At 33.2% G+C, this 27,111-nt stretch overlaps 1 protein-coding gene across 12 annotated transcripts in view; it reads right to left on the bottom strand.

Annotated features, from left to right (window-relative positions):
* Positions 1-10,977: 10,977 nt before the first annotated feature.
* The window catches only part of LOC124360822 (liprin-alpha-1), a 204,530-nt gene continuing 188,396 nt past the window's right edge, over positions 10,978-27,111 (bottom strand). For 10 of the 12 annotated variants that reach the window (XM_046814752.1, XM_046814750.1, XM_046814756.1 and 7 more), the window contains 6 exons: positions 24,002-24,159; positions 23,295-23,498; positions 21,899-22,162; positions 19,703-19,862; positions 18,967-19,083; positions 10,978-15,099 (listed from right to left, as the gene is read on the bottom strand). In XM_046814752.1, the coding sequence (XP_046670708.1) occupies positions 15,013-15,099; positions 18,967-19,083; positions 19,703-19,862; positions 21,899-22,162; positions 23,295-23,498; positions 24,002-24,159 (990 nt within the window). In that variant the 3' untranslated portion in view covers positions 10,978-15,012. The remainder of the gene's footprint in view (positions 15,100-18,966; positions 19,084-19,702; positions 19,863-21,898; positions 22,163-23,294; positions 23,499-24,001; positions 24,160-27,111) is intronic. The other 2 variants (XM_046814747.1, XM_046814757.1) reach the window with 1 other exon arrangement.

The raw sequence follows: 27,111 nt of genomic DNA, 5'->3' as shown, positions 1-27,111 counted from the left end.
TTTGCCTGTTTCGGGATGCACCCTATAAATTTAAAAATACCTAGTCCTAAAGTTCCTGATTACAGAAGTATCAGACAGATGAATCTTCTGACAGTGTGTCTAACATAGGCAAATTATGAAAGCCTACCTTGTTTATTTGACATTGCTTTACATGTATTATGTCCTTGATTATTTGAATTGCCTCCTGCCAGTAATCGAGAACCTAGAGAGCTGGAAAACTTGTTAACCGTTGTTCTGAAATGTTAAATCTAGGAGGACAATAGAGTAAGGAAACAGTCAACGGACCGTTCCAATCTTCCACCACAAAACTGGTAGCTTGAATATCATTTTACTGAACTTTGAAAGCTCGTGATATCTTACAGTCTTATTAATAAGTACAGCGCTTCCACCATGAACTGTGTCATCTGCATGGTTAGTGCTATAAAACAAATCAAGAATTTAAAAGTAACTGATGTTTTTGAAATGTATTTTAGATACTAACATTATGCCTGGAAATAAAAACCTTAATATCTAGATTGGACCAAGCTATTGGCATTCCAAAGACCAATATTCTAAAAATTATTCATTTTAACTTTTGAGACGGTTGTCAATTGGTTAACTTAGGTACCTATTTGTTGGGAAAGCATTTCAAATTTGTTCATAAACCCTTTGAAGATTTTATAAAAATGAAAATGTTCTTCAAACTTAAATCAACCCAATTTTACCCCACCATAAAACAAAGATGATGCAGGTGTTGCAGTAGACTCGTGAACCTGTAATAAAGATTGATTCAGGCCTTTGAAAAATGTATTAGGCTACCATTTTTAGGCGATGAAGTTGGAACTTTCTTAATACTCAGTTTTAGAGGTAGTAAAAATTTTTTATGTCCTTATATAAGAACATCCTTTGTAATGTGCTGGATGCTCATTACCACATGGTATGTACAGGGAGGTTATAAATTATTGTACACATTTTAAGATTGAATAAATAAATAACCAATCAACTTAAAAACATGGGAATTGTTTTATTAAATTATACATTTAAAACAGTTTTATATACTGACTGAAAATTAATAATTGTACACGTTACAATAATTATTAAAAGTAGTTATAAAAAGAAAGTAAAAATGTCACTTAAACTGTGGGTGTAAGGTATGATTCTTCTTAATGACTTGTGTTGTGATATAGTCAGCTGGTCAACAATGGATCTTTCCACACCAGCTGTTAATTACAGTTGACTAAACAAACACTAAACTAACCTCAGTATCAAAATGGCTAGTGTGCAAGAAAAAGCAAGGTGTGTTCTTTGGTTTCATGAAAGCAGATCTGTAACAACTGTTCAAAGAAGGTTTCGTTTAGAGTATGGCCGCAATCCTCCGAGTAACAATTCTATAAAACGCTGGTATAGGCAGTTTGAACAGACGGGAAGTGTCCAACATAGAAAAGGTGCTGGTAGACCTCCAGTTTCTGAAGCTATTGTTGATCAAGTAAGAGAATTGTTTACGAGGAGCCCTGGTAAGTCTACTCGGCGTGCAAGTTTGGAATTAGGATTACCTCGATCAACAGTCTTAAAAATTTTGCACAAACACCTTAAGCTTCATCCATACAAAATTCAGTTATTACATGAACTAAAACCTAACGATAAACCTCGACGCTACGATTTTGCTGTTAGATTACTTGACCTCGAAGAACAAACAATAAACATTGGAGAAAGCAATTTCTTGAAAAAAGTAATTTTTTCTGATGAAGCAACCTTTCATGTTTCTGGTAAGGTGAATAGACACAATTGTAGGATTTGGGGTACTGAAAATCCTCATAATGTTCGAGAACAAGAAAGAGATAGCCCTAAAATAAACGTTTGGTGTGCATTGGCTATAGATGAAGTGATAGGACCCTTTTTCTTCGCAGAACCGACAGTCACTAAAGAGGTATACCTCGACATGCTTGAACTTTTTGCAATACCGCAAATGGAGCATAGACAACCAAATGTTTACTGGCAGCAAGATGGTGCCCCTCCACACTGGGGTAAGATAGTACGTGACTACCTAAATGATACGTTTCCTGGTCGTTGGATTGGACGGGATGGTCCAATTCCTTGGCCTCCACGTTCCCCAGACATTACACCCTTAGACTTTTTTTGTGGGGCTATGTCAAGGACAGAGTCTTCGCCAAAAAAGTTCAAGATATTGAGGAACTCAAGAATAGAGTTCGAGAGGTTATTGGAAGCATAACTCCAGCAATGCTCAGAAACACATGGTGTGAGGTTGAATTTAGACTACAAACTTTGCGTGCAAACCTCGGAGAGCACGTGGAATTAGTTTAGTTTCCTTGTAAAAGTATGAGTAACAGTAATCTTTTTGTCCTTCATTGGTAATAAAACTGTTTTAAATTTTCTATTTAATAAAACAATTTCCATGTTTTTAAGTTGATTGGTTATTTATTTATTCAATCTTAAAATGTGTACAATAATTTATAACCACCCTGTATTTGTAGATTTGTTGTAAAAAATTGTATCAAGATCAGAACCGCATTTTACACAATGATTTGAGTGCCATCAGTAAGACTCGGTATGTCACACCTACCGCTGTCACTTTTTTTATTGTACCACATCATTACATTTATAGGGAGGTTCAAACACAATTTTGGCATTCAGCAGGAACTAGAAATTGACAAATATTTTATTATTTATTAGGAGCAAGCTTTAAATTGATAAAAAATATGAGTATCTTTAGGTCTAGCACTTCTTAGAACCAATATATTTTTAATATAATCATAAGCTTCTATAGCTGTTTTTATTCACTGTGGCTCAGTAGAGAAGTGTATGTTTTTAAGAACCCCTGTAGGACCTGTTTTTATTGATTTGCTAAGTATGAAAACTCACATTAAGCTCAGTTAAGTGATTAATAAGAACATGATATGCATCAATGGTTACAATATTATGTTTTACCTTATCTATGGTAATGCATTTGTACAAATAAAAGTTACTCATTATTTACTTGTTCAATGCGTGCAATCATATCCATTATAATGGAAATGTTGACAGCAAACAGGAGGATGTCTTACTTCCGTAGACTTGCTACGTTCTTCCTGTTCAGAATTTATTTCAACATTTACAGCTTGTTTCGCTATTTATTACTTCAAAACTGCTGAGTAAGTTGAACATATATCTTGTATTAGACCATGAACAAGATTTGTAAAACTTTCAAATCATTACCAGAAGACAAATCGATTTTATTTATAGTTCAAAGTTGGCACCAATTCCAACCAGTTTGGTTTTTGGTCTTCGTCTATATTTTCATCAGGAAAAGTAGTTGTTCTAGACGTTTCAAGAAATGTTGCAGTAGCACAATAACCAAGGTCACCACATACACATGCAAATAAACATTTGTTTATGGTTGAAGAGTTAACCTTTGAGGTATCCATTTTTTTACATTTAAGTCATAAGCCCAAATCCATGGTTTTCATAACAAAATATTATGAACAAACAAAATTTAATTTTTCACACTTTTCCAGTTGAAACTCTTAATTTATTTATAGATGTCTACCTTCGACTTTAGTTATAATCATCCCTTTCACTAATGACGATCCAAGAGCTGGTATCAATATCGTCTAATGTTTTTTCCAGGATCCTGATTTTCCGCCTTAAACGTCTCAAATATTAGTGTGTGTCCACAAGTCTAATTTGATTTTGGCAGACATATTTTCTTGCCAAGGAGATCCACATGATCATATTAGTTTTTGGGACTAATTAAATGTTTAGGCCACATTCCTAAAAGGTATTTTACCCTGTTAGTTGTCAACTAACCGTAGGTGGAGTACATGCACAGTAAAAAATCTTAGCACGCCCCTTTAAAAATAGAGTTGTCAAATACTAAAAGTTTATACACTTTAAGGAAATAAACAGAGTAATTTATACATTAAAGTACTGTAATGAAAAGAGATAAATTCCATTCCTGCACTGTCTGCTTTATGTAAATGCTAATGTTTACACTATAATTGTTATAACTTTAATACTGCTGCACCATACATATAATATTGTTTCTCATCATTAGCATCAATCAGATGAAGTGAATTTCTTTACTCTCTGGTACCTCCAGCTCCAGGTAATTTTCACCAATAAAAGTTTAAAAATAGAGAATTAGGTATCTACATTAAAAAGTAATTGATTTTATTGCTATAAATGTTGACCAAATTATCTCTGACATTAACTGTAAATTTAGTTCTGTAAAAATTAACTAAGGAAAATTCAGTTGCCATTTCCATTGGTAGATCTCTTCTTGAGAAATAGTAAGTAATTATTTCTAAACAGTTTTTAATTACTTTTTAAAATGGGCTAATGATAAAATTTGTCATGAAAGCAGCCAAAGCATAGTAGTGCACAAATCTGAGGAGCTGATGCTATTGAAAAGTTTTAAAGAAAACGAAGATCCGCTAATTGTTCGATTGATATCTTCTTTTCAATTTGTGACCAGTGCCATTCTAAAATAGTTAATCTTAAAATTGGAATCAAAACTTAGATCTTCTTCTTCTTCTATGGAGCGGCCTATTGCCATGCACTTAAGCCTCAAGGGCCTTTTGCGCACCCTGACTTCATATTCTTCAAATGAATTCCGTTTTGTGAGATTTCTAGATTCCGTTGCTTTTAATTAATACTTTGGCTGGAGAATTTTTAAAATTTGGTTGCTTTCTGTTATTGCTTTGAACCTGGATTCTCACTCAGAAATCAGTGTAGTTGCATAAAATTATATACTTTGATGTCACTCACTAGCTGTTAACCTCTATCCAATTAGATGGTTATCAAAATGCTTTATTACTGGTTTGTCTTGTCTTCAATATGCGTATTAACTCCCCATGCATTTGCAAAATCTGTTGCCAAATTCTTCATTTTTTTGAACATCAGTTAACTTTTCTCGACACTCTCTAGTTACCCAAAACAAATCATAATCTTCATTTTGCAGGAGTATTGATGCTATATTTATTTGTAGTTTACACAGATTTGCTAAATGAATAACAAGCACTCTGTTCTTCATCTGTTTCTTTAGGTTTTGTCTGAGAAAAAAATATTTTTGAATTGGCCTTCATTACATTTGTATAAGAATACCTTAGGGATTTCATGAAATCTGCTCTAAAACAATATTTTGTTGGCAAAGTTCATGAAGATTGTCAGATACTTTCCCCAGGCCCCCGACAACAGTTCAAGAATTCAGACCCATAGTTATTTGATTGTAATGATCAGCTTCGAAACTTTAGTTCTGAAATTTTATCATACTCCATTTGAAGCAAATGATTGCATATGAGCAGCTTCCATTTATTGTTATTAGATTCAGAGTCAACATATATGATGTTTTAGAACTATATCTTAGAAGTTTTCAGCAGAAAGAATCGACTTAGTTTAAAATCACAAACAAACCAATAATTATACTCTGTATATATAGCCAATTACTTTAAGCATCTCTTCATCAACTGACTGAATGGTGTTGTAGAAAATTTTCATTTATCATTTTGGCAAATCATACTTAGGAGCATATCAGATTGCAGATCTAAAAATGTAGTATGACTAATTTTTTGGTATCATTGAACAATGGCAAATGTCCAGGAAAATAATTTTTTCTTCACAATCCTTCCATCGTCAAAAACAAACTTTAGACAGATCTTTCTTAATATTTTCTTTGTATGGGGAAAGTAGGGGTACAATTTTATCACCATCCACTAATTATACTACCTGATCGATCATTAAGTTAATGGATGAACATTTTGTTAATGGGCATATGATGGCGGACTGTCATTATTGGCTGATGAGAAAAATGTACTAACAGGTGCATTTCTTTTGTATTTTATTATTTTTTATCGTAATTCTCATTGTTTGGTACATTACTAACGTTGCATGTAGTCGAGGTACAGCACAAAATGTTTTCATTTGCAATATTCAATAAAATATATAAATTCTTAATTGGGGAAAAATATTTCCATGTAAAAACCCATATGTTTTAGAGACAATGAACTAAGAGGAAAAACTTCTATTTTGGAAGATTTACTTAATTTTTATCATTTGCATAGTTGCGCTAAACAGCAAGGCGTGTAATGATGTGGGTACCGCAAATATTTAGATTTGGTCTCAGCTCCATGACTCTGGTAGTTGTTTGAATATCTGGTGTGGCAGAGCTTCAAATTTTCCTCTCTTATATGATATCTGTATCAGCTGAGTCTAGTTGACAGAATTTTGTACGAGTATTTACTTGTGAATATGGGATTTGTATGTATCTTGACCTGCATCTAAGACTGTAAAATTAAATTGTGTCAATAAATGAGTATTGTTAATCCAATATATCATCCATATATTAAATCCAATTTATATCAAACATAGTAAAGCAGACACATGTTATAACTTAGTAGTCTTGGATTTTTTTAGTACAATCTGGGATCTATACTATGGGTGAGAGGAAATTTCTAAATCTAGTACAGCGAACAAATGTCTCAACGTAAGAGAAAACTGAACAACATATCAAAATATGTCACCCATATGATGTGTTCAATAGTTTCTAGATTTAGCAGAATGACATTTTCATAACTTAACCCTCTCCAGGTCGAATTACCTCAACACACTTTTTGTTAACACTGAATTGATCGGCCCGCTCTGTTGAGGAAGGACACATTCGCGTTTTTATTATTTTAACAACTCTATCCGAACAAACTGTTACATATTATACATCATTGTAAATGTCATTAAATTCTCTATAATACGGTGGTATTTGAAAATTTACTAAGCCTGAAAGTTAACTAAAATAAATACTCATTAGTACAAGAAATGTTTGTTTGTATTGTTACAAGACTACAAGTCTTGTACATTAAAGAACTGTAAAAACAACATAACAGTAAAACAGTAGCTGTAAAAAGTTACTAATAGGTCTAATAATTTTATAAGATAGCAAAAGAAATTAGAAGGAATTTTGATTGAAAACAACTATATCGATGTCGATGATGAGATCGATAAACCGTTCAAATATTACTCCTAGATAGCATCACTAAGCATAAACGCATGCAATGAATGACGACAACTGTACTGTCAATAGATATTTTCAACTGCAATTTAAAAGTAGCCGTATAATGGCAGTACAAAGCAGAGAGAAATGATAAAGCAGTTGGTGGTGATCGGACTTTTGTTCCCTGTCAAGGGGATTGGTGGCGAATGTCCGGGAGAGGGTTAAAGAGTTTTGGATAGTATCCAATGTGTCACTGTACAACTTCCAACTATCATGGAGCCAACAGAACTTAAATTGCTGATCTCTTTGTGTCATGTCTCTACGTGCCATCCACACTGTCAAATATTCAAGATAAGAAGTCAAAAGATTTTCCCACAATTGTAGTACTACCACTTACAGCATCATACATTTGATACAATATAATCTAAATATTTTATTGCTTTAGTACACATTCTCTTGAAATAACTAGTTAATTTTAATTTATTGATTACAAGGATAATAACGTCCTTGAGATAGTGTATATAGTTTCTGAACACCACAAATCAAGAAAGTTTGACATGTAGCGTGGATTAGGGCTGAATGAGATACTCAAGTACAGTAACTTCTAACATATACCTACCTTTCTTTTTCACAAGTGCCTGAAATACCACATTCTGAGCTAACAGCTTGCAGTTTCAATCAGCAATGAACAAATTAAAATGAAAATTATATTAGAATCAAAATTTTGAATCCCAGGAATTTTAGAATCAAAAATAGGTCTCGGGATTAGGCCTTGTTTGCTATGGCCAACCTTGATTATTTTAATTAAATTTTGTAACTAAAAATAATTCAATTAAAAACTATGCCAATTAATAACTATGGTATTCAATTGGTCATCACCGATTAGTTATATAAATTCTATTCAGCTGCCTGCCAATCCCCCTATATAAAAAATAAATTAATACATCTTAATTGTTGCCATTTGCGAGAAACTAATAGTCTTATTTCTACAATAGTTAGGTTAATTTGAAGGACAACGGGTTCGTCTCCTTGCGCTAAATGCCAAAAAAGACGTGTGGGGAGGAGAAGGCTTATCTGCAGTTTACACTTCAGAACTGCCAAATTATTACGTTCTGATGCAGAAACAACAGATTCTGTCATGGCAGGAATGTTTAAAGTGGCTGACCGCCACACACAGTAATAAATAACAGTATTGTTTTTAAATATCTCATCCCTTCTGTAATAAATTAAATATAATTTAACATATCGAATCCCATTTAGAAAGAACAATTGTTAGAAAAAAACCCATATTCCAGTCTCAGTTTCACTCATAGAATCAATACTTCTCCAATTACAAGAGTAAAGTAAAATTTATTTACTACTCATATTTTACAACACAGACTTTAAAAATTGAACTGTTCCTAATAGTTAAGTTTCTAATGAGCGAGTGTTCTATTGTTATACTTATTATGTAATTGTGTGGTCTAAATACAATGTATATGATTGCTAATGATAGTAGACTTTATAAAACACAGTTCCAGTTACTTATTGTTTGTAGCTACTTTTTGACAGAAGCAATCCTGGTGGCCAGACTATCAAAATAGAAACCTATCACTGACATTAGTTGTAGTACATTTGTTGTAGTGGCATACCAGCAATGACTCGCACTCTTATTGATTTGCTTTAACCCAATGGCGTACATTGCCCGTCATCAGTTAGTGTCGGTATAATCACGCTAAGTTCATAATTTTCGGGTTGAAAAATATTCCTGGTTTTGATTATATTTGCTTTATCTATACTATCACATTGATGGCCATAACATTATCGATTTTGAAACAGGTTGACTCTCTCAAAATCGATTGTTGTTCACTGTTTCATACGTTGATTGTTTGTATTGATTAGTTCCAATCTGAAATGATGTCAAGGTAAAATGACGTCATTCTTTTCTAAGAGTTTTAGTAACTTTATGGAGAACATACTCAATGAAAGGAAATATGAAGTGTGTGATGGTAAATTTGATGACAGAATTTTGAATGAAGTCATTTTATTTTTATAGGTAGTTCTGGTATAAATATATTTGTTTCTAGGCAACTAAATACTTAAAAATCATAAAGGATAATATAATACAGTTATAGTACGTTATATGGTCGTTTAATATTTTTAATTGACCTTAAACACCCACACAATGATTTTCATTGCAAAATCAAAAATTATTCCGGTATTTGAAGGTAAAAATATTTGAATTTTAAATGGTAATCAATGGGTTAACAATAACTAAACAAAAGTGTTTAGAGTGTTTTTTTTTTCACAGTTATAAATAACAGAGACCAGCATCAAGTTCAGAATCAAGGCAAAAATTTTGGTTTCAATAACTTTATCAGAATCTTTTTGTTTCCAGCCAACACCCTCAGGTATGACACAAGCTGTGTAAGTATGAGCACTAAGGTAAGTGGAGGAAGATGTTTGACACAATATAAACAGAGCTTACTTAATGCTTGGTTCAAGTTGAATGCAGCTTTCAGATACAGACACATCCAGAAAGTAAGTGCACGGAGGTTCTCATTTTTTTTCAACATGTTGGCTACACTGTCGTGTAGCCTGATTATTCCCCTCTGCAACGAGACTGGTTCAAGGTCATTAAGTTGAGAACTGTCGATGAATGCGTTTAGTGAAAAATGTCAATCCGATCTTCTGCCGTATGAAATACACTGTGTCATCCGTTATCTTGTTTGGAAGGGAAAAACTCCAGTTAAGGTTTATAATGAGTTAAAGACTGCATATGGTGGTAAAGCTATGAATCGTACGAGTGTGTTCAAGTTGTGTCACAAGTTTAAAAAATGTATATCTGTGCATGATGCTCAGAGGAATGGAAGGCCTTCAATATTGTGAAAGAAATTCTTTTAAAAAATTGAAATGTGCTCTGTATTGATTGCAGATTGGCTATGGAAGAACTGTTTACAATATTTCCACAAATCTCCAGATTTCTGCTACACGAAACCATCACAGAAACCTTCGTTGATTGATTGATTGGAAAATATCTGCGAGGTGGGTTCCAAAGCAGACAAACCAACACAAATTGAATGGTGGAGGCAGGGCACGACTTTTTGAGACCACTATAAACTTTATGGGAATAAATTTCTCCGCTCCGTCATTTGGAATTATACAGTTTATACCTATTTATAAACCCCAACCAGAGTCTACCCTTCCAAACAGATGTCGCTCTTGGCAGGAGATTGGATTGACATTTTTCACAAAACATATTGTCGCATCGACAGTTCTCAAAATGCTCCCTCGAACCGGTCTTGTTGCGGAGGGGATGAATCAGGCTACACGGCAGTGTAGCCAACATGTCAAAAAAAAATCTTTCCGGCCATGTGAGCCTCAGTACATTTACTTTCTGGATATGTCTCATACTAATATTTGCTTAGATTTAAAATTGGATTGGATAATAAGAATTTTCAATCCAATTCTCCATTAAGTCTTTATAAATGTACATATAACCTTCAGAAGAAAAACTGTAATTACAGAATAACAACGTTGATATCAAATATGGACTTTATTTTTATCCGAAAATTCAGTTCTTGCTTGAACTGTCATTTTATTTACTTGCATTTAAAAGACCTGTACTGGCAATAAATGTGCTAAACTGATAGAGGGTTTGTTGCATCCTGTGCAGTGACAACGGCTGGACTGAACTCCAAGCAGCTTTTGGGCATGTTTGAACCCTTTTCTTTCCCTTCTTTCTGTTCTTTTGTATGTATGAACACCTCCCCCACATGACAAAGAGGATAAATTCCAACTCTCAAAATGTTGTGTTATACCTTTTGTAATATATAACGATGGCATGTCAGAAATCCTGTTATCCTTTCAAACCTTCCATCGTCAATAACAAACTGAACGAAGAATTGATAGAGGGTCTCTGAAGAACAGTCTTCAGTGAACTGCAGAGCTCCAGCTGACGGTGAGGACCGACACGTGTTGCAGACTTCTGTTCCTGGAAAGGGCAACACCGTGAGGTAAAACGAAGCCAACATCCAGGACACCACACAAGACATTTCAGCGTTTAATCGTTTCATGAAATTAAAATAAGTAAAACTCTATTGTTAATCAGCACATTTGGTTTTATTATTTTTAGTGTGTCTGTATTGAACATGTGACCAATAATACTGTTTAGTAATAGTAGTGCTCATGGCCACTGCATAAAGTACAATTTGTTAAATACAATATTAGGCGATCATGTATTTGTATAACAAATACTTAGTACATACGCTTAAACAATCTGGTTATGTAAATATATACATATACAAATATATGTATATACGCAGTAATTATATGTACAGTTAATTATTTATGAAGTAATACAAAAAGGAAGAACATGCCTAGAACAAATAATGAAACGGGAACAGCGAACGTGGCCGTTGCACAACAGATGAGGTCCATAAATCAGTGACTCCTTTAACTATAAAAATAGAAAAAAGAGCCTGTTGTGAAACAAAACTAATGATAAATTAGGAACAGGCTAGCAGTTCTCTGTGATCCCATGTCTTAGTATACAGTTCATATATTTATATAGAGATTTCAATAACAGCCGAACAGTCTCTAACCAACAATACTCGTTAAACTCTTCAAACAATTTACAAATATACAAGAGTTTATAAAACTTGGTTATTCCATCCTACTTTGGTTTTGTTCGATCCAAGTAAGAAGCAATACTGAAACTGCGAATTTACTTATAACAGTAAACTCTGAACAGATACAAAATCGCGTACGGAAACACAAGTCGTAATAAAACAGTCAGTGACGTACGAAGAATCAAATAATCAGCCGTTTCACATAAATAATATTTACTTTAAATTAAAACATTGGGGCGTAATAATAACATATCAACAATGACGTCTTACACGTTAAACAATAAAATGTGAGCTACAAAAATGTAAATCTGCATCGTAAAGTGATGTTTCCAATGTACACGCAACATTTTGTAACAGGTAAATTTTACATATCTACATGAACTTATAATATAAATACCGACAGGTAATTATTCTTATTTGGATAGAACACACACCTTATCTAATATATTACAATTTGCAGCATAAGAATGACTATAATCAGCAACAACTTTGGGACAGGTCGCACGATTGAGTAACTAAGACATTTGGTCGGTCGGTCGCAGGTAACACTCAACTCTAGGCTCTACGTACAGTAGCTTACCACAGACAAACTACTATGGCTATATTTACCTACTTTGTATTCTGGCCCTTTAGAAGCTCATAATTTACAAAATATTTCTTTTCAAGAAATAGTAGAATGTTTAAGAGGTAATAAAGAATATATTAAACACACAAGTCTTCTTCGAATAAATAAATGTCTTAAATAAATTAATATAAATCTTTGAAAGTTTAAAATAACTGCATTGGAAAGTTCAAATAAATAAGAGATAAATAAATACATGATGCAAGTTACTTAAAACTGTTATTGATACCGTCATATTACGAATAATGCAAATTATTATTGATTAGGTTACGCACTGTTAGAACCAGTGATAAAATTAATCGGGTGAAACAAAACTTTAGTTTTTAAAAATCAGGGAATTGTATTTGATATGTTTGTTACATTCACGTCATCAAAATTATGAATTAGCTATACTTTCAACATTTATTTGATATGATAGGATATTCATAATCACTTACCAATTAAGGATCACTTATTAACGACTGTGAAGAATGCTATCATGTTGCAGCGTTTTAAATGGAAATGTCTGATATGGAGACACATAGAAAAATCGTAACATAGGAAAGTAAAATAGCTACGTAATCCCGACGTACAACATTCTGGTGATAACCACAATTTTACGCTGTCTCACTGTACAACATTCCTGCTATAAATAACTTTAGGGATTTTGACTAGATATGTATTTTAGTTGTTTATTCATATAGAATGTAATAAAACTGATTTATGATAAATGCTACATTTGGTTAAATATTTGACAAGTTTTAAAAATTATTGAATTTCCAAATTTTATTCATGGGTTAGAATTTTTTACTGCTGCTCACCACCGATACTGAAATATTGTGTAAGCGATTTCTTTGCAATTGTTTTATTACAGTGGCAATCACACAATTTGCTATCTAACTCCATTAATATTTAAAAATGTTAATTTACACTGGTTAAATTCTTCATGAAATGGAGAAACATGGGGGCAGCAAATAAAATTGCAACACTAACAGTAAAAATATTAATTAATTAGGCACTTAAGAAATGTTTAAAAGAAAATTCATATATAAAAAAAACGTTTTTGTTTAAATTCTTACTTCTATTCTTCACAGTCTCAAGTGAAAGTGATTCCTTTGTAGTTTCAGTAAAACGTTCTACTTCAATTCATCGTAAAGTAACTTGCATCAAGTTTATAAACTAATACAAAAATACAATTAGAATAATCTTAATTAATTTTAACACGAAAATAAATTACAAAAATTTTCTATTCTAACTGATATGATTTGGGAAAATATATACAAGTAGGGGAACGATAGACAAGCTGACACCAAACCGTTTGGTCACTCTTCGTCGTTTGTGTTAATAGTTGAAATAATTTATAATAAGGAATAATCTCAGATTACTACGAAGAAGATGGACATGCCACCATTGTATGTCTGAGGAATATTATTGACAAATGTAAACAGTAGATGTTTTAAAAATAAAAAAATACTAAATGCATGTTTGTAAATAGGTTACAGCGATAAAAAAGAAAACTTTATTAATAAACATAACTTTAAAATTTGTACAATAATTTTATTTGTAATAACAGTTACATTTAAATAACGTCACTAAACAAGGAACAGAGGCCAACTATTAGGCAACGGGTACGAGAACAGTTCAGTTCGACGTCAGCTGATCTGGTGACAATTAGAGGGAATGTAAATAAATACAGATGTGATAGAAGCCAAATGCCTGCCCCATAAATAAATAGAAATAATAGTGTGCGAGGCCGGGGCATTATTATTGTACTGTAATTTATACATGGCCGCCCCGACCCCAATGGCACAGGGGGAATAAATATTACACAAACAGACAAAATACAAAACTAAAGTACTCAAAGATTAGAGGTAGGACTACAATAGACTAGGAAATGGTAGATCTCTCAGCCCTCTGACCTAGCAGTACGGGGGAACTTCCCCTCCCCCCCTCACACACCACATCTCGGCAGATCACTCCTAGGTTCCAACTATACGAGAACCGGAAATGGAAGAAGTTAGCGTTAACCTAATGGCAGCTGGTTTCAGGAAGGCAAGGCATTTAATGGTAATGACAATGTTACTGGATCATCGTGGATCAGCGTACCACAGTCCAGTTATTAGATTAAGTAACAAACAGATTGGTTCGTAAAAAACACAGGAAATTAGCACCATAAGAAACTAACGATCCATATTCGTTATGGATAATGGATATGATTTTTATACTTCATTTAACTAGTTTAACCACTCCTCTAAATGACAGATGAATAATATAAATAAAACTATTTCACTAGTGATTAAATTTGTTTAACTTTTCATGAATAATGTACTTAATATTATCAACATAATATTAACTATAACCACATTAATTTAATGGTATTATTGTCTTTTAAATTTTAATATATAACGCTTACTTAGCCTAATCTAGGGAATGGTAAGTGGAAATTTTGTCACTCGTAGAACCTTAATAATTGAAATCTAGGATTGAAATGCGCTAAGATGGTAATGTTTACAACAATAAAAAGATACAATTTACAAAAACAGTTGTTACAAGAATCGATAATTAAAAGTTGTACTTTGTCAGTTCAATTCAGATGGTATTTTATAACTAATTAGAAACAATAAACACTATCAACGTCTTTACAAGTCTTTTATACTAACGTGTATTCTGAAAAATACTCACTAACTTTGTAATAAATAGTTGCCTACATTAACAACGTACAACAAAGAGACTTAAACAAATTAACAAGCCAGATAATAAATAAAATGATGGTCTATGTACAAGAGTTATTGTCGGGGCTGAGAGGGACTAGTGGCAGATTACGCGGTGTGCGCGGCGTAGTATCAGGACTTGCCGAGGTCTCCATCAACTCTTCTCTCGGTGGCAATGCTCAGCAAATTGTTGAACTCGTGCTCCAACATCTGCCGCACCTGCTCAAAAACATTACGTCAACACGTAAAACGGATAATAAATAATATTATGGGATTACTTGGAAGATCTCTTGAGTTGTACCTTTTTCTTTGAAGAAAGGGATGTTAGAAAATTTAAATTTACACAATTCAATCCATAAAATATGTAATTTTTAGGGATAGGCCGATTAAAAATAATCGAATTCCTTTCCTTTATTGAATGTTCGATTAAAATATTTTAAATTTCGATTTAATATATTTGTATGTTTTCAAGATTATGGAATTAATTTAGATTTTTTGCTACTTTTAATGAAGTCATTTACTGTTTTCACCTTAAACTTTACTTATGATCTTAGCTTTATGCAGATATAAACATCCAAAGCTAGTGATGTGTTTTTAACCTGGAAGAAAGAAGAAATTACTGTCTCTTAAAACTGCTAAGCCATTTTTTTAAGTCTCATAAAACTGCTGAATGCACACTGTTTTATTTTTTTATTTTTCCAATTTCTACACAGGGTAATGTTATATTTATGGTATCAAAATTTGCAGAATTAAACTCTCTAACTAAATGGAGAACTGTAAAGTTTATTAAAGCAATGTAATAATTTGCTAATACGTGTTTTTTATGGTTATACATGTTACAAAATAATTTTAAAGCCTTAAAACTACAAGAAATAATAAAAAATTTATCTTGGCAACCGAAATTTACAATTTTGCATTTAATTATCAAAATGCATATAATATCAAAATGTCATACCCTTAGGAAAAGATAAAATTGTTATGTGCCAATTTTTTGAAAAATAAAAAATACAAATCACTCACCAATGCCTTAAAATGAGTTCGAATCACTCAGCCTATGAAGTTTGTTTCACAAAATGTTACAAACACTGAGCTACAAAATCTATTTAAAAACTTTTGCTAACACTGTTTTATATACAGGGTGTATATTATGTCTGGAAACACCCAAATATATCCTTTAATAATTTAAATATAAATTTGAAACCTCTTACAATCGTGATAGAGATTGGGCATCTACTTTTTGGAACAATGTTTTGTTATGTCACACCAACGGGGGACGTCCTGCCGAGGGTATCGTGAATATTCTTAAATGGAAGCCTATACCTTGTGATACATAATTTTAAAGGTAATAGCTTACTGAATTGAATGCCCACAAACCGCATCTCAAAGGAATTATTCTATCAGAAAATAGAGCATTTTTAGTATTGAAAATTTACTGATGTTCAACAATGTAATTTTAACATGGTTTTCTTGCCACAAAAATGTGTTACACTAATTTTTTAGCATTTTTTTAAATGTTCAATTAAATAAAACAAAAATTTCATTTTAAGCTGGTTCTATTAGCACAAATTTGCCATTTTTTATTACAGTACAATTATGGAAATACTTATGTTGTTGATTTTCTTATTACAAATAAAAAATAATGTGTATGCTGTTAGAAAAGTCTTACAACAAACTTTTTACCCTGCATTTTGGTGTCAAAGCAATTGTTCGAACTGTGTTCCTTCTACGGTTTTGACAATGAGCCAATCTTGTGTAAAATGATTCGACAGAGTTGCCTAAACAATTTCTTCAGTTATCAAAGCAATCTCTCTCTATAATCCTGTTTCTTAGGTCTTCCAAATTATGAGGCTTTCTTCTATAAACATTAGATTTTAAATGACCCCATAGGAAATAATCGATTGGTGACAAATCCGGAGATCTTGGAGGGCCATTCGATTTCTCCTCTTCGGCCAATCCTTTATGAGGAAACCTTAAAATCCAAATACTCTCTTACCTGTCTCCCATAATGGGTGGAGCACCATCCTGCTGAAACCATACATTATCAAAGTATTCTCCTGATGCAATTTGAATAGCTGGGATTATTTCATTTTGGAGCATATTGTAGTAAAGTTCGGCATTTAAATTTCCATTGATGAAAAAAGGGTCCAACAATTTTGTTACCTAAAATTCCACACCATACGTTCAGTTTTTGTGGTTGCTGTGAGTGGGACTCAGTAATCCAATGTGGGTTTTCACTAGCCCAGTAACGGCAATTGTGCCTGTTAACATTGCCATTTAGGAAAAAAAGTTGCCTCATCAGAAAATAGTATGTTGGTCAGAAAATCTCTATTGTCATCACATTTGCGCATCACAAGTTCACAAAACTCAACTCTTCTGTCGTAATCATCCTCACTTAACTGTTGGACTAAATGAACTTTAAATGGTCTGTATTTATTAATTTTCAAAATCTTACTCACAGACATAGTGTGCATATCATGTTGCTGTGCAGCTTTTCTGAGCGATGTATGTGGGTCTTCAATAAATGTTTGCAAAACATCTAGTGCATGTTCTTCATCTGTTGCAGATTGTATCCTACCCCGACTTTGGCCGATTACGTACACTCCCTGTCATTTCAAAACGCTCAATAGTTTTTGATATTGTTGAAACACTTATGGATTCCTTTCTGGAAAGTGTCATTAAACAAATTACAAACTTCCCGATAAGATCTTTGACGATCGCCCCATATCCTCGCATCATCAACAGAGTAATTCGTTCTCTTTCAGACAATTCCATTAAAATGCCAAATAAAAACTGAACTACTGTAATTAGATAACTTGTTGACAGCAATGCTTCAGAGACACTGATTAACTCGACAGGAATGATATGACCTTTGTCCATTTGTAATTCCCGAAGCTTAGACCCTGTCTAGTGAAAGCTCCATGCTCAACAAACTGAAACCTGTAGACCAGATGAATAATAACACAATAATGTTTCTCATAGCTAGTGACCTTTGTCTCTTTTAAACCTTCCCTGCTGACTGGAAAACACCAAGTACAGATTCATAAGTAATCAGAGAAAGTGACTCATAAGTTTTATTCATTGTAATAAAAACTGGTAAATTTGTACTAATGAAACCAGCTTTAAAAAATAAATTGTTTATTTTATTTTAATTGAACATTTAAAAAATGCTAAAAAATTAGTGTAACACATTTTTTGTGGCAAGAACCATGTTAAAATTACATTGTTGAACATCAGTAAATTTTCAATACTAAAAATGCTCTATTTTCTGATAGAATAATTCCTTTGAGATGCGGTTTTGTGGCATTCAATTCAGTAAGCTATTACCTTTAAAAATTATGTATCACAAGGTATAGGCTTTCCATTAAGAATATTCACGATACCCTCGGCAGGACGTCCCCCGTTGGTGTGACATAACAAAACATTGTTCCAAAAAGTAGATGCCCAATCTCTATCACGATTGTAAGAGGTTTCAAATTTATATTTAAATTATTAAAGGATATATTTGGGTGTTTCCAGACATAATATACACCCTGTATTTACAATAACGTTAGGCTTATAAAAAAATTGAGTAAGCCTAATTGAAAATATATTTGGGCAAATTCATTGGATGTCTGCCATCATTGCAAAGAGAACAGACAGTTCTTGATCTTTTTCTATTACTCCTGTCATTTTTGAACCCCTTATTTGAACAAACCCTGTAAGTGTTCACCTTGTTAACAGGTCATTTGATCAACAAAGAAAAACGTCCTGCCCTGGGTCTACCCAGTACACATCACCATAACCTCAGTATTTTTAATAGAAAAAGTCAAAGAAATTTAAATAGATGATTTATCTTGATTATAAAATTGCCAATAAACTACAAAATACTATAAACACAATTAAATGTATGTTCCTTGAGCTAATATACTTTATTTCAAAACATGGAATCAGCGGACATTAAATTCGGCCAGTAACTCGGCGAACAATATATTATCTGCCAGGGTTAAAAAAGTTAAGACTGATATCCAATTGTATCAATTTCGGAAAAAGAAATGAAAGTAAAAAATAATGAAGTAGAGATTTACCAAGTAAATGAGGTTGGTATACCTGTGTGTTTTGAGTAGGAATCTGTAGCGCCAGAGCCATGCTATTGGAGTCAAAGCCGTCATCTAGAGCAAGAAGAGCTCCATGGACGCCCGACTCTAACAAGTTTGTAGCGTATTCCTGAAATGTACACATAATATTGGTTCTTTCTAATACATACAAAAAATCCCAGTAATTTTAAAACTACGAACACTAATTATTGGAATTTAACAGTAAAACTAAATTAAACTGGATCTTGAAATCTTCACTATTGGCTTGTAATAACTTAAATATGAGGTTAGGATGGCAACAATGACTGCAGCCGTGTTTATCCCACCGACCTAGTTTGACGAGACCATCTTGCCACCAAGACCATTTTTACTGCATAAATAATCTACATGTTTTAACATATCACACGTTAAAATCTCATAATTTCACATGATTGTCTCAATTTGCTATCACAGGTTACCCATAATACCAATGTAAAAATGTTTGTTAATAGCCAAATCTCAAGAAGTGACATGCACTATAATTGAACCCACTGTTTGCTAATATTTAAATACCAATTCATGTAAAATTGTCTCAATAGGTCAGTCCGTTTTTGAGACATCTAGTGGACAGATATAGATTTTTGTGCAGAACCATGAACCAGGCATAACTTGTATTTCCTTCCAAGCACTCAGATAATTACAATTACTAGCTTTGCCTAGACGAATGGTTTAGGACTATTCACTACAGTTGAATCTGCATAAATACTTGCCTTAAGACCTATTGATGATATCCAACGTATTACTCTTTCATTGGACCAAACGAGAACATCTTGAAGTTCATTGTCAGATGCCCTTCTCCTGTCCTCCAACTGCTTTCGATCGTAGTTCAGCAGCCGTTTTAAACACGATATTCCAAACTGCAAGCTAGTTCTGAAATTTAATGAAATCAAAACATCCGTTAAAATGTTTATACCTTATGCCATTGTAGTACATAAAACTCTTTAAGTGCCAAGTTTACAATGCTGCTGTTACACGCTACTACCAGTTTTATTTGCTGCGCACAGAGCTGCTCCACAGTCAGAGCAAATGTAGTGTGTTTTTTTACCATGATTAACTGCAGCAATATCTTCATTTACCAAAATGCCGTCAGAATCTCCTGATTTCTCACATCAGGTTGTGGGTTGATAAATTGAGTCTGCATGTCGATCACAATCATTCTCAGTAAAGTTAAACTGCTGAATGCTTAACAATACATCCAGAAAACTCTAAAAGTGATAAAACTTATCATTAATAAAACTAATTCCTGCCATACAAAGCACAATGAAAATAGAAAATACAACTTGCAGTAACAACTTAAAAACGTAATTGAAAAAACTAAAAAGACAATAACGCTCTGTTCAAATTTCCAGGTAGAACTTCATTATTTTCATAATTTCATGATAGTTCCTTAGTTGACCGTCACAGTGTAGTAGCAGTTTGCATAGCAGCTGTTTGGAATGTGATAACACGGGCGTGGCAGTTAAGGGGATAAGTCCCACATTACTTCATATGTTTAGTTGGCAGATGCTGCTCTCTAGCAGCAATATTTATAACTACTACTATTGTTCTGCTATAAGAGGTCTACTGTGATGTTTTTGTTATCCATTTTGCAAGTATCCCTGTTTCTTGACTTGTCACCAAAAAAAGGAGCGGATATTTCATTATAACAAGTAATTATATTTTATATTAGATTGAAAACTATTCATATTACTAAAATAATACAGAATGTATGGAATTACTTATAGCGAAAGTGTAGCAATAAAGTTGAAAATTTGCCAAAAATATGTTTTAAATAGGAGAATTACTCTATATTTAAACTGATAAAATCATAATTCTAAAATACTTGGTAAATGAGTTGTGATTTTTAAATCTAAACAAAAATACCATTCTGACCTGCAGCACTTCAGTACAACTATGAAAATTATATATAGCAGGACTACTGACCTGACATGACGTGAACTGAATTTTGAGGTTTTTCGATACCTAAGAAACATTGTTTACTAAAACAACAATTATGACATAAAATTGTCATTTTGTCTCTGGATTCTCATGACACAACTGGATTTTATTAACATTTAAAACCTTAGTATGGAATGTGCACCATACCTATAGTTGTGTCTTTAATTTAACACTAATTCAAGCCAACATTTTTGTATATATTTTTAAAAATCTAATTGATATGTTTAACAAATATAAATGAAAAAATAAGTTTGGAAAAACTTTTGTTTTTCAACTTATTACTATCCACCATATCTACTATTTAAAAAATAAAGTTATAAACAAATTTACTTTTGGGTAAATTATTTTTGCCTCAAATGTACAGTAGTTGCCTCAAGACAGATAATAGATACAGTAATGATATTGCATGTGATAGCTTATGTTTTCATATTGGATGTGTGGATATGTGTGTTTTTGTGTGTGTGTGTGTGTGTGTGTGTGTGTGTGTGTGTGTGTGTGTGTGTTTGGTTATTAACAGGAGACAACAGTAAAATTCCAAATTGAAAATATAAAATACTGGTAACTCCCACGCAAAATCAGAAGAGTTTATCTTCTCTTGCGTGTGTATTTATTCTCTCAGCAGTTCTGCATCAGCTTATATTTCTGTTTGTTTAATAATTTCTATTATAACATTTATTTTCAAAACCTTAGTATGGAATGTGCACCATACCTATAGTTTTGTCTTTAATTTAACACTAATTCAAGCCAACATTTTTGTATATATTTTTAAAAAATCTAATTGATATGTTTAACAAATATAAATGAAAAATAAGTTTGGAAAAACTTTTGTTTTTCAACTTATTACTATCCACAATCTCCTGATTGTGCCGGAGAATTTTCAAGGTGGATGGTAGATGGAGCAACTTCTGTAATTCCAACGATGGTTCTATTTGTGGTTTATCCAATCACGCTACAGAAGAATGACTGACCTGTGAAAGCTATCCACCATCTTCAGCTGTCCCCGGAGGTCTTTCTTCGTGAGGTGGTCCAGCATCCTGGCGTCCACCAGACACTCCATGAACGTGGATCGATACTGCGGCAGCCCCAGTGACGCTAGCCAGGAGTTGCCGATCCACTCGTGGTTCATGTCACCAAACGCGAGTGTTGTGCGCGAGGTTTTGGGGGCTGAGGGACTTGTCAATGACACCATCTCTTGAATTGCTAGCCGTAGCTTTAACCGGTGGAGTGGATTACTGTGAACAGGATTAGGACTTGTTGTCTGAGAATGTTGATGGTTTCGATAGTCCTAACTCATCAATGACTTGTAATCTGTTTGAATAAATTATTAAAGCACTTGGATGACATAAACACAATATAATGCTGCCACAAAAGAAACAAATCACTAACCATTTTAATTTCAAGAGAGCAGGACAAGCTCTAGGTCTGGTGCGATGCTAAAGGTACAACTTGGTCACCCTCTTTAAAACAAGCTTACAAGCTTCTTTGCAAAAAATTACCAATAATATACACAATGCATATGGTTTTTCTTGTAAACACTTAAATTTTAATATTGTGATGAAAAATATTTCTACCAACCAAAAAAAGTTTGAAATAAAATATAACTGTTTATGTATTTTTTACATACAAATTCTGTCTTCCATCCTCTTGTAAGAAAAGCAAATAACATTATTAAAAACAAGAGTAAAACATTTAGTTTAATAACGGAAAAAATGTTCAAACATGATAAATTGCAATAAAAGAGTGAAATAATTTTGTACTTAAGTATTACAAATGCTGTCAAAAAAATTAGTGTTTATAGAAAACAAAATATGCTATATGTACAGTAGATATGTCTTTTTTACTATGTAATCTATTTTTGTTACATGAACAATCAAATGACACATTTCAGCCACAGTTTTTCACTGCAAATGATGAAAACAGGCTCTAAAACATAAATGAATTATTTTTTAAATTTCTATTTATACATCAATACTATGTTATATAAGTTGCCAGAGAAAATCAAATATATGAAAATATTCAAGGGTTCCACACTTTTATTGCAGTAATTCGTAAAAGCTTTTTAAATTAAACTAATGTTTTAAAATGGCTTAACATTTTAAAAAGTGTTAATGTTTTAAACGTTTTTAAACTCATTTATCACTGAAACGCTATTTCAACTACACATAGTCGATGCACCAGATGTGGTATAAAATGTAAAAATGAAAAACGAATAATTAAGAAAATGTTTTCTGTACTGGTTTTTATATTTATTGCATAAATCCTAAACAACCTTACTAAATATGTAAACATATTTTGATTAGTGTAAAACTTTTAGGAGAAACATTAAAAGTTATAAAAAAAAAAAAAACATTGAAATAAGCATACCTGATTCCTATTTCACGTTGAATTTCTGTATCGCTAAGGGCACTCATGATGGCTCCTGACTTGACATTGGCACGACAGGCTGCCACGTACCAAGCAGGCATGCCAACCCACAGCTCGAGCCACGCTACGATAGTGGGGCCGTTCCACAGTGCAAACGGTGTTCCTGCCTTCATCGCCTCGGCCAACAACTCATGCCTGTAACACCTGTCCATATTAGAACCAAACATCAAGTTACCACTGTCAATGACTTTATGCAGATTTAATTAACACCCTGTATTCTTTATTACTATTTTAAGCAACAAAACACATCAGCACAAGTGAACAGAATCATTTTTAAAACCTCTGAAGCACGCCAATGAAAGGAGATTACACCAAATATTTTACGGGCGTTGATGATAGTCCAGAATATTCGTATGATAAAACATGGTCAGGAAAGTGAAGCATCTAATAAGGACCAGGAGAATAAGGGCAAATGAACCTTAAAAGTCCATTCAAACAATGGTTGGATTTGGAAGCTTGCAAGGAATGGAAAATATTTGCCACCATCAAAACGGTTGTGTGTGTCTGTACTGCTGAGAGATCAAAGATGGTTGATTGTTACATTCATTACCAAAACACTCAAAGGACCAAGATTATATAAGCTCCAATTTTTTTTTTTGCATTTTCCAAATGAAGAGCAGTTTAAAGTATACATTAAATTTACTCACTTCTTCTTTTTCCTCCTGTCGAAATCACCCTTCTGTCCTATGCTGCCCCCTAGGCTGAGCGAGTCACTGGCGTTCATGTCCATCTCACCGTACGATGTCGACATCATCTGACTCGGGTCCACCACTCCGACCATCATTCCGCCTTCTTTCACTTTACCCTGTCACCAATTTGTGTCATTAGTAAATGGGTAGTGATGTCAACTTACACCAAAGTACATGTGTTACTAAAATGTGATGAATTGAAAATAAAGTTTTTTCTCATCAACACTAGGTGTGTGGGAATAAAGAAAATTTGACATTAAATCGAATAGTTTGAAAACATCTTGTAGAACATAAGTTAATGAATAATTGAGTATATTGGAAAAGCAAAATAGTAACTACTGTTTTAGACTTGCTACTCATTATAGTATGAGACATATCATTGCAAGCCTGCATTGTAACAAATAAACTGTCGCCTAATGTACTTAGGCCTGAGATATATTCTTAAACTTTGCATGAGTGTAGAAGATTAGTTTCTTGGGTTAACACTAGTTTTAAAATTATTAGTTCAGAATTCTTTACATTATTAATAAATATTAAACCAAACAGTCAAGTTTGCAATGATATGTCTGGTACTTCAGTAACTATTTCAATGTTAATCCTTTGAGCGGTAACTTTCCAAACATTCAACAGGCCACTAAAAGTAAATATTTTTTAATTAGTTAGATAACTTTGTAATTATTATTTCAGTACTTTATATTGTGTTTGTTTAGAGATTATGACATTTTGTGAGAAAAATTTCATTTGACCACTTGGAAAAATCTTAAATTTTTTAGTCACCAATAGGAAGCTTCCTAAATGCTTTCTTCGAATACATTTTAAGCCTTGTCCTAAAATATAAATAAATAAAAACACCTTTATTACGAGCGTTTCTCAGTTACACTGTCTTTCAGAACAACTTATGTCTTACTGAATAACTTACAGATTTACAATATATAGGTTAAAATTAACACATACAAAATTAAAGATAAAATTGAGATACTTATATTCTATATTAAATCCTAATAAAGCATCCCAACTTTAGTTTGAAGGCTTGAGAAGTTACACCAAAACACCAAATTTAAGACACTTAGGGAGGCCGTTTTACAATGCAGGACCGAAATAAGAAAATCTTCCGAATTTCTGTGTCACCGTGGAAAAATGTACTTCCCGATCATAACAGGTGCTACGTTGAGTAACATCTTCCTGGTGTGTGAGTTTTAACTCATGTACTGAGGTTCCTTGAGGGATAGAACCTTGTAGATCAGGCAACTTAAAAGCACCCTGCATGTGATCTCCATCGGCAACACGTTGAAAGCATTCTGATAGTTAGACACATGTTCGAAAAGCCCAATATTGAAAATAATTGTACGACAGAATTCTGAATCTTTTGTATTTGATCAATGTCCCTCCCTGATATACTGTTGCCATATGCAGGAGAAAATTATAAAACACTGACAAAATCAGTGACTGCATGAATTGTTGCTTTGCTGTCTCCAGCTGCGTATTCTTGAACCTGCACACTGCACAGCTCCCTCAGCCATATTCACGAAAATCCTATTGTTCACGAAGACATAACACTAATCAAGAAAAGTGTTGCTGGTAGCCATAAAAAAGCTGAAGACAGCGGTAAAGGCGTAGTAGGAATGCTGATCTCAGCGTTTGGCGAGAAATAGCTGGTCCCACTCTGTAGTTCTACACATCACACATAAAACACACTTCTGACACCTGGCAAATTTGATAAGAATTACAACAATTTGCTTCTAAAAATCACGAGGTATAGCAGAGCAGTTTACTGACAAAAATATGTAGATAACAAAATATAGGTTTACAGTGCTTCAAAATAAACACAAAAACGCAGCTGTGACCCTACTGTGGTTAGCTGAAAAGCGTTGATGTGACTTTTAATGTCCCAAACTGTGTATATCCATATTTTTGTATAAAATACTTGATATTGAAAGTAAGCGTATTGATAATACGCTATTAAAAGGATAAAGAATTACAATGGAATTAGAAGTTAATTAAAAATAATACATCAACTATTAACGAACTTGACCTATTGGAGTCTGTAGGTGAACTTAGTCAGACAGCTGTTGGACTGAGTTCACCTTTGGATTGGGATGGCGAGTTAGTGATGTTGGACTAAGTAAGCCTTTGGATTGGATGGCGAGTTAGTGATGTCGGACTGAGTAAGCCTTTGGATTGGGATGGCGAGTTAGTGATGACGGACTGAGTAAGCCTTTGGATTGGGACGACCGAGTTAGTGATGTCGGACTGAGTAAGCCTTTGGATTGGGATGGCGAGTTAGTGATGTCGGACTGAGTAAGCCTTTGGATTGGGATGGCGAGTTAGTGATGTCGGACTGAGTAAGCCTTTGGATTGGGATGGCGAGTTAGTGATGTCGGACTGAGTAAGCCTTTGGATTGGAACGGCGAGTTAGTGGTGACAGACTAAGTTCGCCTTTGGATTAGGACGGCGAGTTAGTGATGTCGGACTGAGTAAGCCTTTGGATTGGGATGACGAGTTAGTGATGTCAGACTGAGTTCACCTTTGGGTGTATAAGAGTCCCCAATAGATAGATACATTTTTAAAACAAAATTGGCCTATTGGACTGTATATATAGTATAGTATACTCTTTTATTTTCATATTATGTTTCCAAGCCATGAACTTATTCTGTAGGTACATAGAGCACGACTAACGCTTATTATGGGTACTTCCTTAGAGATTGGACTCAATAAAAAATAAAGTAAGCAAATAAACCTAATTAACTTTTTAACTATAATTAAAAAATATTTGTATATAAGAACACATTTTATTTTGCCTATAAACTATTTACAACAATAGTATGAGGTTCTACCCTGAAGAAATAACAGTTTAGTACAGTTTATTGGTTTATAGAGAAATGTAGATCAGGAATATTTAAACACAAGCGAAGGGATGATAGTAATAATTTAGTCTATAAAATACTAAAATGATTAAATTTGCAAATTGCATTAACGTTATTTAGAATTTAAACACGTATAAGATTTACCAGCCTCATTATTTTAACGACCCTGTGTGCAAACAAAGTAAAACTGATCTAAATGAACAC

The sequence above is a fragment of the Homalodisca vitripennis genome, chromosome 4 (assembly GCF_021130785.1).
Source record: "Homalodisca vitripennis isolate AUS2020 chromosome 4, UT_GWSS_2.1, whole genome shotgun sequence".
In the NCBI taxonomy this organism is placed as follows: Eukaryota; Metazoa; Arthropoda; class Insecta; order Hemiptera; family Cicadellidae; genus Homalodisca; species Homalodisca vitripennis.
The sequence above is the reverse complement of the archived record's forward strand: the minus strand, read 5'-3'. Positions and strand labels throughout refer to the sequence as shown.